Below are 19,706 nucleotides of genomic sequence, written 5' to 3' on the forward strand. Positions count from 1 at the left end.
CGGAAAATTAAACTCAACATTTTCATTTCAAAAGGGGAGCATTTCGTCGGTTTGGATTAGTGTCATTAAGCGTGTGCGATCTGGGGCGTGAAGCGTGCGCCTCCGAGCGCATCACTTTACCGAACGCCTCGATGCAAAGGGTTGAAGCGCACGCATCTGAAGCTTGAAGCGCACGTTTCAGGGATAAGTTTTTCCCCTTATTTAAAAACTTTAAAATATACATTTTTCTAAAACCTTTCACCCCGTTAAGAAGAGGGATTTTCTGTTTCGAAAACCCTTGCGGGTTCGGTCTCCCGAAAAACCTTGCGGGTTCGGTCTCGTCCGTTTCCTGCTTCCAACGAGCGCAAAAAATAGAGCCCTTCGACTCTCTCTTTACGACGGACGCCGGTCGCTCTCTCTCCGACGAACGCCGGCGACCCTCTATCTCTTTACGGTGAAGGCCGTCACTCCGGCGAGCTCCGGTGAGTCATTTCTCTCTCTCTCTCTCTCTCTCTCTCTCTCTCTCTCTCTCTCGGTTGACGGCTGTCGGCCCACAATGTCTGACTGGCCGGCAGCCATTTTCTTTTCAGTATCTCTCTCTCTCCCTCTCTGTTTTAATTTCTAAATGACGGCCGCCAGCAGGCAGTCCTTCCTCCTTTTCTCTGTGCTCCAATAAGGGCCGCCGGCTGGCAGCAGCCCTCGCCTGCGCAATACGGCCAGCCTCTATGGTGGCCTTAATTGGTCGGTCTGCCTTCGCGGTGGAGGCTCAGACCATCGTCTTTGGTGGTGAAAAACACAGGCACCGTCGGGTGCCCGTGCTTATCTCAGTGGAGAACCCGATGCATTCTCCGTTGTATGTGACTCTCCATGGTTTTTTCTGATGTTCAGAATGGTGGTAATTTTCAGTGAGTTGGAAGTTTGGTTCGTGTACTGAGGTAATTTTCCTGTGGGGTGCTTGTTTTTGTTTAGTTTTCTGGGTGGTGTTCCCAGAATGGGTGATTTCAGTCTCCCGAAGCTTTTGTTTCCTTTGATTTTTTATGTATTCACTTGTGGATTCGGATTTTACGTTGGTTCAACTAAAATATTGACTTTGAAACGAGAAAGTGGTCATTTAGTTGCGGTTTTTTGCGAAAGAAGTGGTGACCTTGCCATTATACAAACCTCGAATCCTGAATGCTTTGTTTTGAGATGTTTTCATAGAAAAATATCTCAACAAATGTTTATTTAGTTTAGGGACTGAAAGCAGCTATTATCTCTGCGCTAGAACTTTCGTACATTATCAAAGAAAACCAGCAAATTCTTCATTTGTTGTTCGAGTTACTGCAAGCAAGCGGGTAAGTTTGGTGACCAGATGATCCGTCATAAATGTAAAACGATGACTAGAATCGACAGTTTATGGTCATGCATTCCATTTAGGTGGAACATTGCATGATCATATTAGCATAGGATTAATTCGTTGCATTCTTTTATTTTAAATTTAAGGTAAATTTGAGTTTCAAAAAGGGCTGGTACGTTCTTCCAGGAGATGCCACCTCTTGACTAAAAGTCAGCTTGATTCTTATCAATCTTATTTGTTAGATGTTAATATTTGGAACTAAATTGCCAAATTGTAGGACTTCACTCTTTAAGATGGTTAGGTCTTTCTAGTCATTTTAATTATTTTTTCATTTTAAACATTATTTTGTGGATATTATTTCTTTCACAATTTTATTCATGAAGCTTACACTTCGGTTTGCTTCACCTTTGATTTACTTGTCCTCACTTTGTCTCGCTTCACAAGATCAATGTTTCGCTTTGGCTCATCAAGTATGACAACATTGCCTAATAATGTGAAAGAATTGATTGCTGAATTTGTTGTCTGATGTTTATCCTTTTCTAATTTTGTTATGTTGATCAATTGGCTACTTTTTGAAATGGTGTTTCCGATTTGTTCTTGTTTTCTTTCTTGTTTGTAATAACTATATCATCAAGACTGACTTACATTGTCTTAATTTTTATACACTTGTTTATTCCTGATTCTGAAGACTTTCATCTTGTATCTGGAATTCTATAGAGCATGAGTGAAAACATTGTAAGACTGAACAGTTTTACGGTTTTCCTGTAATTATATTTAAGAGTAACTCTTATTATGTTTGATTTGGGACATGATGTTAGTTCAGTACAGAATTTCAGACATGTCATGTTGCCAAATTCTTTTATCCTTCTCATGTTATATAAAGTGTGCATTAACATTACAGTATTTCAGTTGTTGGTTCATTTGTTTTACTTTCACCTTCAGATTTCTTTTGCATTCTATGATTTACTGATCTGTAGCTTCTGTTAAATTTGAAGGAAATGGGGAAACTTGGGAAGAAGGCTCGTAAGTTTGCTCGTAAGAATCTTCAGTCTGTTCAAAAGAGAAAGCGAAAGCAGAATGCTTTCAGGGGTTCCCTCGGGAAAAAAAGGGCTTCTAGTAGGTCTTATAATCCAGGTTTCCTTTTGTTTTAGTTCTTCAATTATTCCATGTTGTATGGTGTGCTTTTTCATTTTTTTCTCAAGATGCTTTCTGGTATTTCTTATTGATAGGAGTGTTTTGGCTGATGATGTCTTGGGATTTCTGGAAGTTCATATAAAACAACTCTGATTAATGAATCAGACATTCAAAATATAATGTTTCTTTCCAAATGTGAATGCTTTTCTCATCTTCCATTCAGTATCTAGTACTTCCCCTGCATTTGTTCCTCGACCAACTCAAGAAATGAGGTGTAACTTGAATTAGTGTATTTCGTGACTCATAAGACCCTAAGCCTATTGTTTGATTAGTTATGACTTTATGTGACTTATGCATGTTAAATTGATGAATGTTCATTGTTATATTTGTGTGTAACATGTTTTTCAAATAAAACATGAAATTGGGATGTAGTAATAACATTGCAAGAAGATCAAGTGTTAGTGGAAGTGTTCATAAGAGGTGTGACTTTGTAATGGTCGTTAGACTAAAATTATGGTTAGGGAATAATGCTGTTGATGTTTGGATTGCAAATGGATGGCCTTTAGCCATTTAAGTTCAATAAAGCCTCAGGCTCATTTTTTCCAAAACCAGTTTTTGCAGATGAGGTTTGGCAACCACCTGGTTTTAACCTTGTTAGATGCAATGCAATGTTTGTTAAAAAAAAAAAAATTAAAGATTACACACACGCACACACATATAATGCATACATACATATATATATAGATATAGGCTACGTGCCCACCAGCTGGAAAATGGTGTGGCTAAGGCCAACCATGTCATAGGACCTCAAACACCCATTTTCTGCCTGAAAATTTGAAAAAGGAAATTCCAATCACATTTATTTTTGCCAGCATTCCAGGTGGTAGCTGGCTGGGAAATGGGTGGATTTGTATTAGACCACACTTTCTTGTCAAAATCCCAACTAGCTGGTGATTTTTCTGACTAGTTGGTTGAGTCAGTCTTTGACTGACCTGTGTTTCAAACCAGCGACTAGGTGGTCTAACTAGTCAATTAGTCAGCGACTCAGCCTACTCATTGGTCAGCTGACTAACCCCTGACCTATAAAAATATATATGTGTCCTCGTGTATTTATTTCTGTTTATTTTTTTTTAATCAATCTAATGATCTCGATTAGTCTTGATTAGTCATTTTAGAATCTTGTACAAACTGTTTTTAGGACTGATATTATTAAGCTGTTGTACTCTAGGTTGCATAGTGATTGTTTACTATGCTCGAGCCATATGAGTTGAAAAGCTTCCTTTATGTTTCTCAATGTTGTAAAAGGCATATCGTAACACTTAGGCTTATCGGTCAGGCCGACTTATACGTGGTATCGTAACGTATCGTAATGTATCGTAATAAACACATCGTAAAATTATTTTTAATCATAAAATTTTTAAAAAAAAGATAAAATTCAGAAAAATAATGAAAAATATGTCATATATAAAAAATTTATCATACACATAATGAATATTCATGATTCATCATTCATGAGCCATAATATTTTGACAACACATTAAAAAATAAAGCAAATAACTTCATAAAATAAATGGAAAGATATGATAAACTTTACAAAACATTAAAACTTGAAATTGAGAGATTGAATACTTTTTGTAGAAGAAGATACACAAAATCTCTCCTTTTTAACTCATGAATGGGTTTCTCACAGCAAATCTGCCTTCAAATTGGTGTTTTCTTCCTCAAATTGATTCTTTATCTGGTATTTTTTCTCCAAAACCAGTAAAAAATTCCCCTTTTTGGATATGTTAGAAGTGTTAGAAATGGAGGGGAAGAGATAGTTTGGGATTTTTTTAAAAATTGCACAGATTGTAAGATACGGCCTATACACATGAAAAACGTGTATCGTAGGCATATTGTCTAGGTTTTGCCGACCTATATGATACATATCGTACGCTGCGGATAACACTGATGTTTCGAATGGGGGTGGGCGTGAAGCTTCAAAATGGTTGACATTGGTTAATTGAACCCTGTATGCTGAAACATTTAACTCCTCAAGTCTGAGCTACTTGTGAGCAGTTTAACCATTTATCATTCAAAATGAAGCTACAGATATGTACCCAAAAAAAAATGAAGCTACACATATCAAAATAACTATGGGGCGAATAATTCATTTATGCACCCAAGGTAGTTCGTACAAAAATGACTTTACATGATTATCAATGATTGTCATGATTATCAATGACTTTTTCTAAGCACTCTAGTTGTCATTGCAGGAGCTAAAGTTGAAAATTTGGATCATCCAACTTCTGCAGATACAAAGACTGTAGAGGGGTAAGCAGGTTGTCTTGCATTATCTTCTTTTCTATTGGTTTAAATTGTTAAAGACAATAATATGCTTCTCATTTTACTTGCACCTTAATATTGCTCTGTACTTAATTTTCCTGCCTCTTTACAACTTCCTTGTTTTGGTTATGAAAACACTGTAAACTGTTTAGCACATCACTTATGATTTGCAGCTAATAATCAATAACTGCAGCTACTCATGCTTACTATATAGTACATTTGTTTATTTGAGTCTTAGCTAACTGTCGTTTTTCCATTTGTAGTCTTAGCTAACTTACTTTTCGACCATTCATTAGATGTGAACATGATCCTTAGACCCTTTTTTTGCATTTTGTAAACTTCCAAAGTTAAAAATCTTGTTGCAAATCGGGTTACAACTGGCTTATAAAGGTCTCTTTGTGTATGAGACCGCATCATGTTTAGAGTCTTGCCATGTGCATAAATGAATACCACCAACTGTCTTGCCTTAATAAATGTATTTTTGAAATCTGGAATTTTTCCAATGTCTTCTAACATCAAATCTAAGGAATGTGCTGCACATGGCGTCCAAAATAGGTGTTCCAAATTTGGTTCATTCATCAACATCTTACCTACCTTCACATAGTTGGAAGCATTATCAGTCACAATCTGGACTACATTCTCTTCACCACCTCTTTGTTGACATTTCTTAATAGTTTAAACAAGTATACATCTTTAGCTTTGTCAGATGCATCAACTGATTTCAAAAACATTGTTCCTATAAGGCAGTGGACCAAAAAATTGATCAAAGATATGCCCCTAGTGTATGTCCATGCACCTGACATTATAGAGCACTCATGCTTCTTCCAGTGTGTTTTATGTACTTTGAGCAACTCATCTTTGCATGCAACCTCTAATGCCAACAAAGCTTCTTGCATTTAATGGTACAACGAACCCTTCATGCTTGGACCAAATTGTCCTATAGCTTCGTTCATGGCTTAGAACAAAGGTAGATTGACAACGTAAATGGAATCTCTGCCTAGTAAAACCATCTACTAATGGTTTGACATATGATTTGTTTTTCTTCCTTCTTATATCGATTTTCCAAAGTTGTCTGTTTTTTTTGCTAGTGCCTTGTTGCAAAAATATATCCATAGGACCTTTCTGACATGCTGATCGTGATCCAAATTCATCTCTTGACGTTTACATTTGAATCTCTACATCTTCATCTATGTCACAATTTTCAAGAAATTTGGGTGTCGGGGTACAGCCACACACACACACACACACACACACATATATATATATCGAAAATTACAAACAGAATAGCATATTCATAAATCATGATCCAAAATTTATAGATACTACTAAACAAAGTATGAAAGCAATTAACATACAAAATATATCAGCTTTGTTGATTCTCCTCAATCGCATCATCAAGATTAGAAGGAACAACGGGTTCTGTAAGGTTCATATTAAGAGCACATGTTCTCCTTCAAGTTCCATGTCAATGTCCTATGGATTAACATCCCAATACTTGGATGATCCTGAACTGCAAGTTGCAACACAACCACAATATGATTTAAGTTAATATTAACTTCAAACAACTAATATAATGTACAGATGTATACATATCAAAGATAAAAAAAAAGAAAGCAATACCTATAATCATCTGAAGTACGTGAAAGTAAGCGTAGGTTGGAGTTGGCATAAACTAAATCTTCTGCTCGCTTACTAGTTAGCTTATTTCTCTTGATGTTGTGAATTTGAGAATAAATGCTTCAGTTTCTTTCACAACATGAAGAGGTTGCAGGTTGAGATAATAACTTCAACGCAAGCTGTTGGAGATTTGGTGTCGATGCTCCAAAACATAACTACCAATTAACAGGATTTTCTTCATCTCTTGCCATTGCAGCTTGCAATGAATCACTTCTTCCACCAGAGAAGCTTGCAAACTCATTATTTATTATCTTCAACCTATGAGAATGAGAAAATACTCTTTCCAAACATATTTTCCTATTGTTTGATATTTCTAGATCTCGATTAGGAGAAACACAACCAGTACCTCCTGCCAACCATGTTTGTCCATAAGATTTGGGATTTAAGGAGTGAGCCATATAATGCAAAGGGTCATTGTTTCTATTCCATCTTCTTACTAAAATTTTATGCACATGATCAAAAAACTCAGAATCATCAAGTGCAACATTCTTCTTCTCATGTGTAAAAATGATGTTTTAAATTCTTTTCAATTATGTTATCCTACATATCATAAACTCTATGGACATGGCCCTTCTTTATCAACTTCTCTTAGCATATGCCAAATAGGCTCTGTAAACTGCGGAAAATATGAAATCTTATCCCACCATTTATCATCTAAATTACTTTTTTTAATTTCTTGAGCCTTCACAATGTCATCACTCCGATAAAACTCTCAATCATTGTCAGTCACCATAAGTGTTAATACATGTTTCACCTGCTTTATTCTTTTCATCATTACAATAACAGATGCAAAACGAGTCCCTGCTACCTTCAACAATTTCAAATCTGAATGCTTATTAAATATAGCAAGAGCATTGTGGTGGTTTACAACAAAATTTCTGATGTTTCTGACATCATGCTCAAGCTCTTCAATCCATAAACACAATTTAACAGTGTTCGCATCTTTTTTTGATGGGTTGCAAACACTTTTAAGTGCTAGATTTATACTGTGTGCCACACAAGGAGTCTAGAATATGTGACTATACTTGGGATCACTTGCCAAATTCATCCCTGCTCATTGGCAAACTGGAGCATTATCAGTAATAATTTGCACAACTTTGTCTTCACCCACTTCTTTGATGACTTCTATAAATAGTATTTTTAAATACTCAACATCTTTATACTCCCCAGATGCATCAGTCGACACACTTCAAAAACATTGGTCCATTAAGCGAATGAGTAATAAAATTTATCAGTGATCGCCTTTGTATATCAGTCCACCCATCAGAAACAATGGATACTCCATATTCTGTTCATGAAATTTTTTTTTTCTTTAATAGTTTTTTGATGTTTGCTTTCTCTTCTCTAAGAATTACGGTTCTCAACTTCTCTAAACTCAGGGGTACATAACCAACCAAACTACTATTAGCCAAACTTGTGACAACATCTTTCCAATAAGGACTTCTAGCTACATTAAAAGGAATTGAACTTGCAAAAAAGAACCTTCTATCCATCTCTGCCATTCTCATATTTTTGAATGTTTGTGCTATTGTTTTGGTAGGCTCCATCCACATGTTCATTTTTCTTTTCTTTGAAGCATCTTTACCTCCATCAATAGCATAAAGAGGAACATATAGTTCACTTGACTTGGCTGAAGATTTTTTCATCTCGGTTGCATCTTGTTCTTTTTTCAATTCCTTGATCGATTTTTTGCTAATTTTTTCACAACCTCTAATTTCGTGGCCTTTGATATGCAATAAATGTACCTTGACACGCGTATAAGAGCCAGTAAAATGTTTATTACAAAAATTGCAGGCAAAATTCATATTCTCACCACCATCACTAGTTTTTCCTAGTTTAGTCACATAGCACCAAAGAGGCTTAGATGAATCCATTTCTACTGCAGCGATATTAACAATATTACTATTGCTTGCCATATTTCTACTTTCACTTGTAAGCATCGTTCCTTTTCCTTTATCAATCATTACAACTTATGTCTGAAAAGCAAAAATCTAGAACCAATAACTGAAAGTATATATCAACAATTCTAGCTCGTAAGAAAAAAAATTGATGTGGCTTTGCTGGTCTGCGGCTGCCACATGAAAACAGTGTAGCCGTTGGAGCTACATCACATAAGTGTCATGCTCAAATCAGGCGATTAGAAAATCACAAAAATAAGATTATCTACATTAGTCTAGAAAAATGCATGAATGTTGGACAGAAGGGAGAGGATGAAAATACCTACCACCAGTAGATGGGAGAGGCTGTCGAACAACGGGTGAGGCTATCGGAGAAATAAAATGCTTAAATATTGGTCACAGAAAAAATGCCCAAATTAGGCAATGGAGAACCAGATTTTGGTCGTTGTGGTTGGGGGCTCTGCTGCATTTTGCTTCTCTTTAACATTAAAAAAGGTGTTGCTCTTCGCCGGAGAAGTCGTCGGTCATTGAAGAAGTTGCCGTTCACTAGAGAAGTCATCATTCGCCGGAGTGGAGCTTGATGTCGTCGGTCGCTGTTGGTGAAACGTAGAAACCGTCGAGGGTTCTACTGTGTTTTGCTTCTCTTTAACGTTAAAAAAGGCGTTGCCCTTCGCTAGTGAAGTCGTTGGTGTTCTTGGAGAATCGCTGGAGATGCCATCACTTGCCGGAGTGGAGCTTGCTGCCATCAATCATTGTGGGTGAAACGCAGAAACCGTTGAGGGCGCTGCTGCGTTTCGCTTCTCTTTGACGTTAAAAAAGGCGTCGCCCTTCACCGGAGAAGTCGTCGGTCATCGGAGAAGTCGCCGTTCGCTGGAGTGGAGCTTGCTGATGTCGGTCGCTGTAGGTGAAAACGCAGAAACGATCGACGGCTTTATGTTTTCTCTTTATTGTTTTATTTTAACGTTAAAAAAAAAACGTAAACCCTAACTGTGGATTTTTTTGGACTCATCAACTTTGACCGAGTCTGAAAATGGATCGATGTGTACTTGGATATGTTGACCGTACCCGGTATGGTCAACGCAGTACCCTGGACATACCCTAGTGCGTACCGGTATGGTGCGGGTACTGCTCCTTCAAAGCAGTATCCATGTTACATAGATTTTCATCTATACATGTGCATGTAGATGATCGAGTTTGTTTGTTCATGCTGTCAGACTTCTTTGCCTTTTGTTCCTCCATGAATTCGTGCAATACTTTCCTAATTTTGATGGTAAAATTGTCACGAGTAGTAGCATTTTTTCCAATGCCAAGTAGATGTTGCTTAATTCAGTGAATTGCACCATTCAAAACCCTCCTACATCTCGCACAGGTAATTGCGTTCATGTTACTCTTGTTTGTGCAATAGGCCCACCGTCATGTAGGGTCAACTGATTTTGGAATGCAGACATTCTCAGGCTGCAGCTGTTCGTGAACTTGATTTTCACATTCACTTGGATATGCATGTGCATTGTTTGAACTTCCGTGATCCATCTGCTTGTAGATTTTTAGTAAATACAGAAAATATAACAGGCATATAAGTAATATGTAACAACATATATATAGAATAATATAGTAATAGACTAATAGTCTAGACTCTATACACATGCAGTATACACATATAGAAGAGTAACATATAGAAGAAAATACACATTCTGTATAGTGTAACAGAAATTACATATACATACGTAACAGTACATAGATATACATATATTTTCTGTTATGGATATTCATCACATATACACTAGTTTTCCAAAGAAGCCAGGCGGCAGCAGCAGTGAATATATGTATTTATAACAGAATTGAAACAGCTGTGGACACATCAGTCAATTAAATATTTTGACAAAACATAGATAAACCTGCATAACATGGAAAACTAACACAAACAACGAACCATATGTTGTTATATATATATATATATATATATATATATATATATATATATATTGTACTATATCATATAACCTTTTAAGTTTAAACTTCATCACATAACAGAATGTATGTCACGCAGTAATATCTATTAAACTTTAAAGTATATATAATAATACTATCCATTGAACCATATAAAGACTGTATATATACAGGATATATACATAATAGCTATATACATCATACATTGGAACATCAGCAGGCAACACCTTGTTACAGCAGCAGGTAGCAGCTGCACCTTGGTACAGCAGTAGCAGCAGCAGATCGGCAGCAGGCAACATTTGATTGTGGAAACTTCCTTTTCCGTTTCCACCGTCAGAATTTTATCCTTTTAACAGTTTCCGTAACTATATTTATTAGTAATTATCTGTTAAATATGTCAATTTTACCACAAAAGGTAAATGACTTTACGGTTTCCATTGGTGAGTGCCTAGCACAAGCTTCTAGGTGCCAACCCATATTCCTTCGCCTAAGTGATGTACTTAGGCGATGGAGGTCACCGGGCGCCTAGGCGTCACCTTAACAACTAAGATAGTTTATCATTTTGTGTTCTTATGAAAGATTGTACTTTCATCTGGTTTCCATTTTGCATATTTGATACAATATATGCTTTTTGTTAATTTTATTGATCAGTTGTAGAATAGAATTTGAATATTTTCAAGTAAGAAACTTATGTTCATACATTCTGAGATTGGATGGCAAGAGTATTCAGGAGAGATGTTTTTTCAGCTTTCTGAAAAAAGCTAATTTTTTCCTGATGAGATTTATGGCATAATATCCTTCGGCTTATTAAAGAAAACCCTGTAAGCATATATTACCAATTTTTTTCTGTTTTATGTAGGTGAGAGAATGAATTGACAATGAACTTGAAATAGTGGATTTTTTCCTGGTTTTACTGCAATCACATATGGTTATGGTCATCAATATTGGCAGATATCCTGAAGATATTGTAAACCAGACGCTGGATGACATTTTTGCAGATACTTTTGGTAATGATATTTACAATGATCCAACTGCGCATTCTGATTCCGAGAGTGATGGTCTTCTCCCTGAGGTAAGATCCTCCATTTTCTCAGACAGATGGGCTTATTTGCTTTAACTTTTAATTCTTTGTTATAGATGGTTCTGATATTCTTTTCAGGATTCTGCTGCTCCATATCTTTTCACAGAGAGAAGTGATGGCAGTTCAGGTTAATAAAAGCAAACTCTGAACTTTGTGCTTCAAACATCCTCTCTAGCTTCTTTCCCCAATTCTAGTGTCTATTTTATGGTCCTGTGATATATTCATCCCTACCTTATAGTTATTACAAATCTATCCCTATCCTTTTTAAGCATTACATAGTAATCCTTCGGGGCTAAATTTGTCCATAAAACTAATGGCTGACAGAAGTACCTGAAAAAAGAGAAAATAGAACAAGTTAAATCAAATGGCATACAAGTACTTTTCCCTCTGGACAAATCCCTTTTCAAATTTTGGTAAAACCACAAGGATGTCTGTTAACTGTTGTTGCAGGGGAAGGTTATGATACTACTCTCTCTGAGCAGAACAAGGCAATTCAGATGGAGCTTATGAAGCAAAAGAGAAAACTAGATAGATTGAAGAAAAAGGTAAGATTTTCCTGTCCTTATAAAGTTCTCATGTCTTTAGATGTATTTGCATAGCGTTGCTGATTGGGTAGGTGGTCACGTGAAACTCCCATCGTTTGTTCTATTGCTGTGGGCACTATGCCTCTGTTCTATGATGTGGGAACACTGCACTAGCTGATGTGCATTGGGCTCAGGCTCACACCTGCACAAGAGCAGCCCTTCGATCTTAGGGGCAAGGGTAAGTGGGGGAGAGATCTTCTCTCCTCGAGCATCACCTGATAGGGTTTGTACTTGTAACCAGTATAAATTAATGAATCTTCTTAAACTTTACCCTTTTCGAGCATGGAAACATTGATAGTTCAAATGCTTGTGTGTAATATACAAACAAAAGAATGGCAAGGCTTGAACAATTTTTACATATTGTCCCTCAAGTGGTATTAGACTATTAGTCCATGACCACTCTTACAAGTAATAGTGGTGCGCTTCATGATGGTACCACTTCTGGCTGATGGAATGTACCAAGTTTACACTTGCTTCAATTTCTCCACAGGATCCAAAATTTCGTGAATTCCTGGAAAATCATAGTTCACAGCTTCAACATGCAAGCGATGAAGAGTTGGTAAGATATTGATCAGTTTCTATATGGCAGTAATTCTACTGCTTCTATCATTCTGTTATGCTTATGTTAATGTTATTGATTTGAAAATGTTCACCATCTTCAAGTGATGACATTGGCTACTTTAAATTTCTACTATTTTCAGCTATATTAAATCTTGAGTTGTACGTCATGTCAGTAATTGTTATCAGACCTTTCCTCACTCCTCTGTTGTCTGCTTTGTCCATTTGTTTGATTAAGCTACTAATTTTAAAATAACTTCTCATAAACTTACAACTTCCCAAGGGCATTTATGACATTGCCTGTATAGGGTGATACATTTGGGTTTGTCTTGTCTTTGATTAAAATTCTTGTCTTTGTTAAGCTTTATCGACCAGAGTTTAAAAGAATTAGGGTTCTATAGTTGAATTAAATTCTAGACGACATCTTTCTTTCATTCATCTTCCTAACTCCAGTCAAAATTCTCTTCATTCCCTCCACTGCACTCAATGATTTTCTACCAACAGCTTCAGATTGTGAGGAAAGATCTCTACATCAAATGGGCAAGCTTAGGCTGGAGGAGCCATCCTTCCAACCAAACCATCCAAAGAAGGGTTTTATTAACATTTACATTTTGCAACTTATATCATCATATTGTTAGTCTGGAACAGCTTGATCCTGTAGTGGTATTTGCCTATTAGGATCACTATTTCCATTGTATGTAGTTGTTTGGACCTCATCACTGGGTTAGGTTCCTTTATTGCGGTTTTTATTTATACCTGATAAATTTCCTTGAATTTGGGAAAGAAATTTACAACAGATTGCATTCATTTTTTCCAAAATGTTTGCATGTTCATGCGGAACGGTTTGTACAATCTGGTGGAAATTTTTAGGTTTTATTACCTTTGCTTTTCATCTTTAATTGTTAATATGATTTGTGCCCCAATATTCTTTGAAATTAAGGTATGGCTTGATTAAATCATTGGCTATCTATATGTTTTGTTATCTGGCTTCATTTGAACCTTGGTTTGATTCATTGAAGCAGCATTGTATTGGGATAGACCTTTGAAGGCCATCTACTAGCAATCTCTGACACAATAATGGTTGGATAAATCATAACAAGCAAGATTAAAAGTGAATAAACTCTTGAGGACAAATATTCCTATGAGGGCCAAGATGGAACATGCTTCAGAAATTTATTCTTACCAAAAATATCATAAGCAAGCAGTAAAGCGATGCAGGCTGCTCTATTTTCCTTAAGTACTTTGTCCAGGAGTTGCCTTTACATCCATCTCTTTTTTATTTGTTAGTTTATGCTGCTGAGGCGATTTGTTTAGCGATGCTTGTTTCTTCTAAAATAATTTTTCTAATGCCATGATTTTCAATCATTTGTGAATTTTCGTTTTCCTCTATGGTTTACTAATTGGCTTTACTAATTGGCCTTTGTATGGTAGCTATCAGATGAAGAAGGTGGGCCAAATGGCAAAGTCCTTACAAGTTCCACCATTGCTTCATGGTGCCAACAGATCATGAATCAGGAGGACATCTCTGTGCTTCCTAATCTGTTAAATGGATTTAGGGCTGCATGTCATTATGGAAGTGGAAGCCCTGATGCAACGGTATACAAGTTTCAAACAAAAGTGGCCTTCTGCAAAATTCAATTTTTTGTGCTTCATCAATCTGACAGCATCTTCAGAAGATTGATGGGGATGTCAAATTCTGGTTGCAAGAAGAGCACTATATTGGAACTGCAATGTACTTCAAAGTGGACCTCTATGAAGCCGTTGGTTAAGTCTTATTTTAAAAGTACATTTTACCTTTTGACTCAGGTTACAGATACACAAATAATTGCCTTTATCCTTTCTCGACTCAGAGATTCAGTTAGCTTTTTGGTTCCATTTCCAGAATTACAGAGAAGACTTAGCAAGGTAAGTGTTGAATTGACAGAAAGTATTAGAAATATATTGTGTGTGTGTGTGTGGATATCTACAAGCATGATCGGATTCATGTCCTGCATGCTGTCTCTGTAGATGCATGTGCATTTATGTTTACATGGCCATTTCTGTGTCTTCTAGACAGGCTTGTGTAGACAGCATTAATTTCTATCAATTTTGCTAGGCCATTTCCATGGCAAAATCCTGAAAATGTGAATGCAGTGACACTTTCAGTTCAGGGTGTTTTCCACAAACCTAGTGTTTCATCAGGAAGAATACATTTGTTTCCTTAATGATTTCTTGATGAGTGAAGGAAGGAGCATTTAGGGTCTTTTCCTTAGAGAAAGATTTTTCTGTATTTGCCTCAAATTGAGATGTCATTGCTTTCAAACTTTGCCATCGCAAGTGCATTGGTACAAGTCAAATTATGAATATCTGATAGTATACCAAATTTGGTATTTTTCCTTGATGAATGTCTTATTTAAAATGATTGCAGATTGCCATTAACCTATGGGCAACTGGAGGAGGAAGTGTCTCTTCAATGGCACTTTTACTTATTCTGGACATGGCTGTTTATTTAAAGACAGAGGTCTATGATTCCTTTCTAATTGATACATATCGAACATTTATGGCTCACTGCAAATTTGGTGAACCTGAAAATGAAAAACATATCCAATTTCTTGCTGATTCAGTTGTGGAATTATACTCACTGGATGTTGCTAAATCATATCATAAGGCATCCATCCTTATGCAACATCTTTCCAGGGTTTTGCGGCCTGCTTTCAAAAGAAAAAATAAGGTAGTCTTTCTGATCATATATGCTCCAGTTTTGGAAGTCTTTTCTCAGCAATCTGAGATTCTGAATCACTCTTAATATATTATTGCCTTCAATTTACTATGACAAGGAAATATCTTTATCAGGGCAAGATCTTTTGTATATGTGTGTATTTTAAAAAGCATCAGCAACTGTCCGCACACTTTGATGCACTGTCCTTATGTAGTTTCTGATATTATAAGAAAAAATATAAATTAAGAAACAGGCTGAGCTCGTTTTCCAAATTGTGCAGCTTGTGGTTGCTAGTATATTCTACCCTGAAGCACACATATAATTTAGTAGGCTGATCTAAATCTTGCAAATGTAAACATCACTTTTTTGAATCTTTTATTTTTTCAAAAATTAACAAGATTTTCCCAAGACTTTTTTCAAAAGTAACAACTTGACTAAAAAATACATGAGAAAAGCCTCGCCGATAAAACCCTGACAATCAAATTTTTGTCATGATTTTTTTTTGGACATGTACACAATGATTTTCAAATGTAAGTCTAATAGTGCACTGTGGAAGCTACTGTTGTTGGTGAGACCCAGCATATGGACAATAATTTGTATCTTGTTTAAGTATCAACAGAAATTTGATAGGACAAAGAAAGCAAATTCTACCTAAGATTGCCTAAACTTTTATGAGGCGAATTAACATGTTCTGTTACTAATTACTATGTATTTACAGATGCTTCTTTATTTGATGTCGATCGGTTATAACATTCACAATGAGTTGAACATTGGAATTGTGATATTGGGTTGATATAATTGGAAGGTTGACTTCATTGGAAGGTCAACTTGTTGTCTCTCCTCTAATTTTATTGATATTTTTATGGAATCAAGGTATTGAATCTAGAAAGGATCTTTAAAATGTCAGTGTTGAAAAAATTCATTGTGATGTTGATGATGGTGTTATCCAAATATGCTAGGATTCTGCGTATTCTACAATATTTTCTTGTTAGACTTTTATAATCATGGTTATGATTTAATTGCATGATATCCAATTTTTTTATTTCTTTCTAATGCTTTCTGCATTTTTCAGGAGGGACTAAGGCTAATACATGATTGGCAGTATGTGAACTGCCTCGAACTTTGGGTTAAGTTTGTATCTGCTAACATCAAGGAATATGATCTTCAGGGGTTGCTATACTTGGCAATTCAGATTGTAACTGGAGTAGCGCATTTGTTTCCTGGGCCTCGTTTCTTGCCTTTGAGGCTTAAGTGCATTTGTTTGCTGAATAAGCTTTCAGATGCCAGTGGTGTCTTCATTCCTGTGGGTTATTTATCTCTAAGCTTATTAGAATTTGGGGAAGACGGTAAAGCTGATGATAGAGCTCCAAAAGATTTTAATTTTTCAAGATTCTTAAAGGTTGGTTCAAGTTAAGAAACATTGTCTTGTCCGTTATATGGATTTTTACTGCTTTAGATTCTTGTTTAGTAGCTGTCACTATTAGGTGTTTATCTATCTATCAGGTGCCAAAGCAACTATTGAAACTGAGCAAGTATCGGGAGGAGTGTGTGCGTTCTGCAGTTACAACACTAGCAGAGCACTTTTTTCAATGGAGCTACCATATATCCTTCCCAGAGTTAGCTTTGTTTCCCCTTATGAGCTTCAGGAAGTTTTTGCAAATGAGGAATAGTGAGAACCTCAGGCATCTTGTAAAGCCCTTTGTGGACCAGGTAGATGTTGTATAAGCTTTCTGTCTCAGTTATGTTTCCAATCAGCAAATTAATGTTCTTGAAATTTAAACTAGTCATCTGTTGCAGAATTGTGTGACAATTTTCTTTTGCTGCATGCAGTCTGAAATTTAAGCATGTAGTGTGTAAATTTCAAAATTGGACTGCCGGCTGTCATAGGGACATTTCCAAATGCAGCCGCACTGTACTGACACTTAGGAAGCATGTGTAGCCTTGGACCCAATGCAAACACAGTCAAAGCCTGTATATGGGCTGGTCAACTCACAATCTCACCCCATACCCTTTTTGTTCAATTTTGTTTCGATCAAATTTAACCGAGTCCAATCTTGTCTTTTCTTTTTTTAATGTTCTTTCTATTTGGTGAATGATATCATATTATCATCCTTGTTTTAAACCTTTTAATTACGAGTCTGTGATATGTTGTTTGTCGTCAATGTATTGATGATTTCTTGAGAAATTGTTATTGTTATTGTTGTTGTTGTTGTTGCCATTGTTGTTGTCGTTAGTTTACAAATTCACATATAGGTTAATGGCCTTATGTGTCTATGGCACTGGTCCTAGCCATAATTTAGGGGCATGGAAGTAGTGGCTTGTAACTAGTATTTGATTTTATGGAACAAACGCTAACCATGCCATCCATCTTGTACAGAGTTAAACTGATCAATTAAGCTCTAGGAAGGGCAGGTTGAACTAGTTTTAGATTTAGACTTTGCAGTCCTTAATGTCGTTATCTAGTGAAATAACTGTGGTTGAAATTCTGGAGCCAGTGAGCCAGGAAGATGAGAAGAAAATGGTTCGATAACCAACAGCAGTGTTTCAAGGCCTATCTTGTTTCCTTTTCCAGTGTTTTGCCAATTGAATAAAATTTTATAACCAGTATAAGATGCTTAAGGAGTTTCTGCCACTTTCTCATTTCATGGTATATAGTGTGTAAGAGAAACAATTGCAAGCTAGATGCACTACTATGCTAATGATATTAATTGTAGGAATATCATGTGCACAATGGACAATTTTGTCAATTTTCATGCGTCTTGCAAGAAAGCAATGGTGTTTGGACTTTAGGGTGGTGGATCTCATGGTGGACTATCATCTCCTTCATGCATTTTTTTTATTTTTTTTTATCAAGCCTTGTGATCTGAAACAAGGCATCTAGAGCCTATGATGTCTAGAATCAAGGATCTCATAATGGATCTTTCGTCTCCTTTGGCAATCTTTACCTGCATGTTCCTTTATGTGTCTGGCTGTTGTACTCTGACCTAATTGTTGATTACGAAGAGATGTTGCCTTTCTCTAAGTCCATCATGATACTCATTACAAGATGTTAACGTATGCCAAGACACTTTCTAGAATAAAGACAATAGAGTAGCTTCTATTGCCATTCATGACACACAATCCCTTTAGCTTCATTCACCTTTTTCTTTATCTGATTTAGGTGGAGAGAAACATAGACTTCGTTCAGAGGAAGAGGGATGAAATTGCTTTTTCTCCAAATGATCAAGCATCTATTGAATCTTTTCTCCAGGTCTGACTTCTTCCTTTTTTCTTTTTTTTTTCCTTTTTCCAGTATTTTAGTTTAAAAGAAACCTTGACTAGTATATTGACAACCTCTAGGATGAAAAAAGAAAAGGGAATGGTTCTTTCCAGAAGTATTATGCCAGTATAGTTGGGAAATCACTTCTCTAATATAGCATAGAAGGAACGAAAGCAGTGGACTGGCTTAAATTTAAACTGCTCCTGTAATTGGCTTCTCTACGTGGCAAACTGGTACGTTCTTAAGATAAAACGTAATTGGCTTCTCTGCTTGCCAACTGGTACGTTCTCAAGATAAAATGTAATTGGCTTCTATGCTTGCCAACTGGTATGCTTTTTTCTTCCTGTTCGTCCTCAAGATGGTTTTCCAGCATTGTAGAAGATCCAGGTTGAAGTTACAAGAGAAAATGTCTGGACAGGAGAATGGAACTACAGGAGCAAGGACGAAGAGAAGTGCAAATCTCATATATATTTCTTGATTGCACAGTTTTCCTGAATTATTGTGTTACATTATATCCAATGACAACGAGTGGATTAGTTATATTTGAATTTGTTCTGTGCTCCAGATATCGGGGCCTTATGCCATGAAACAATTCTGATAAGCAAACCTTGATTACTGGCCCCCATCCCTCTTCTAGGGAACTAATGCATGCTTTATATCAATTCAACCAATCTACAGTGACTTGCATTTCAGGAAATGCCTGTGTTGAATATCTCAAATTGCCGGAAAAAGAAAAAAGTTTGGTATTTTAGCTATGCATACCTTCTTATAATGTCTAATTAAAAGGCGGCTCTCCGTATGATCATTATAAAGAGGAACAAGGACAGGCGCCAGCGCTTTATTTGCCACGTTTTGGTGCAGGTTCAACAACTGGGCCTTGAGTTGATCGACATTTTTCTTTAGCCAGGCCAAATCAAGCCAATCGGTCTAGACAACAAGCAAGCCAGCTTGTCGTTGCACCTCCAAGTGTGGGAAACGATTGTGATGCCGTCGTTAGGGATCTAAATGGCTCGACCCAGTCTTGATCGACTCTAACCCATTTGGGCTTTCTTTAATCAGATTTGGAGCTGGATGAAACTTGTATTTAGATTTTTGAAATTGGATCTGGCGCTGACGGAGTAAGAATCAAGATCTGGCTTTCACATGTTGGAAACTTGGAACTAGTTACTTACATGATGTACCTGTCCGAAATCAATTAGAATTTGACCCAATTTTCTTGAGTGAATAAAC

General features: G+C 36.5%; 1 protein-coding gene across 3 annotated transcripts; it reads left to right on the forward strand.

Annotated features, from left to right (window-relative positions):
- Positions 1–268: 268 nt before the first annotated feature.
- LOC116267730 (protein REBELOTE) lies at positions 269–19,147 on the forward strand. 3 transcript variants are annotated; one of them, XM_031649600.2, is made up of 13 exons: positions 269–461; positions 2,311–2,449; positions 4,705–4,762; positions 11,248–11,368; positions 11,456–11,504; positions 11,828–11,922; positions 12,452–12,520; positions 13,951–14,424; positions 14,927–15,229; positions 16,290–16,616; positions 16,721–16,927; positions 18,378–18,467; positions 18,557–19,147. In XM_031649600.2, exons 2-13 carry the CDS (start codon positions 2,314–2,316, stop codon positions 18,626–18,628), a joined length of 2,001 nt encoding a protein of 666 aa, XP_031505460.1. In that variant the 5' UTR covers positions 269–461; positions 2,311–2,313; the 3' UTR covers positions 18,629–19,147. The 3 variants fall into 3 exon arrangements, with proteins under 3 accessions (XP_031505460.1, XP_031505462.1, XP_031505461.1); XM_031649602.2 differs by having other exon boundaries at positions 2,311–2,431; XM_031649601.2 differs by lacking the exon at positions 269–461 and adding an exon at positions 721–914.
- Positions 19,148–19,706: the final 559 nt, after the last annotated feature.

This window comes from Nymphaea colorata, chromosome 14 (genome assembly GCF_008831285.2).
Source record: "Nymphaea colorata isolate Beijing-Zhang1983 chromosome 14, ASM883128v2, whole genome shotgun sequence".
Classification (NCBI taxonomy): Eukaryota; Viridiplantae; Streptophyta; class Magnoliopsida; order Nymphaeales; family Nymphaeaceae; genus Nymphaea; species Nymphaea colorata.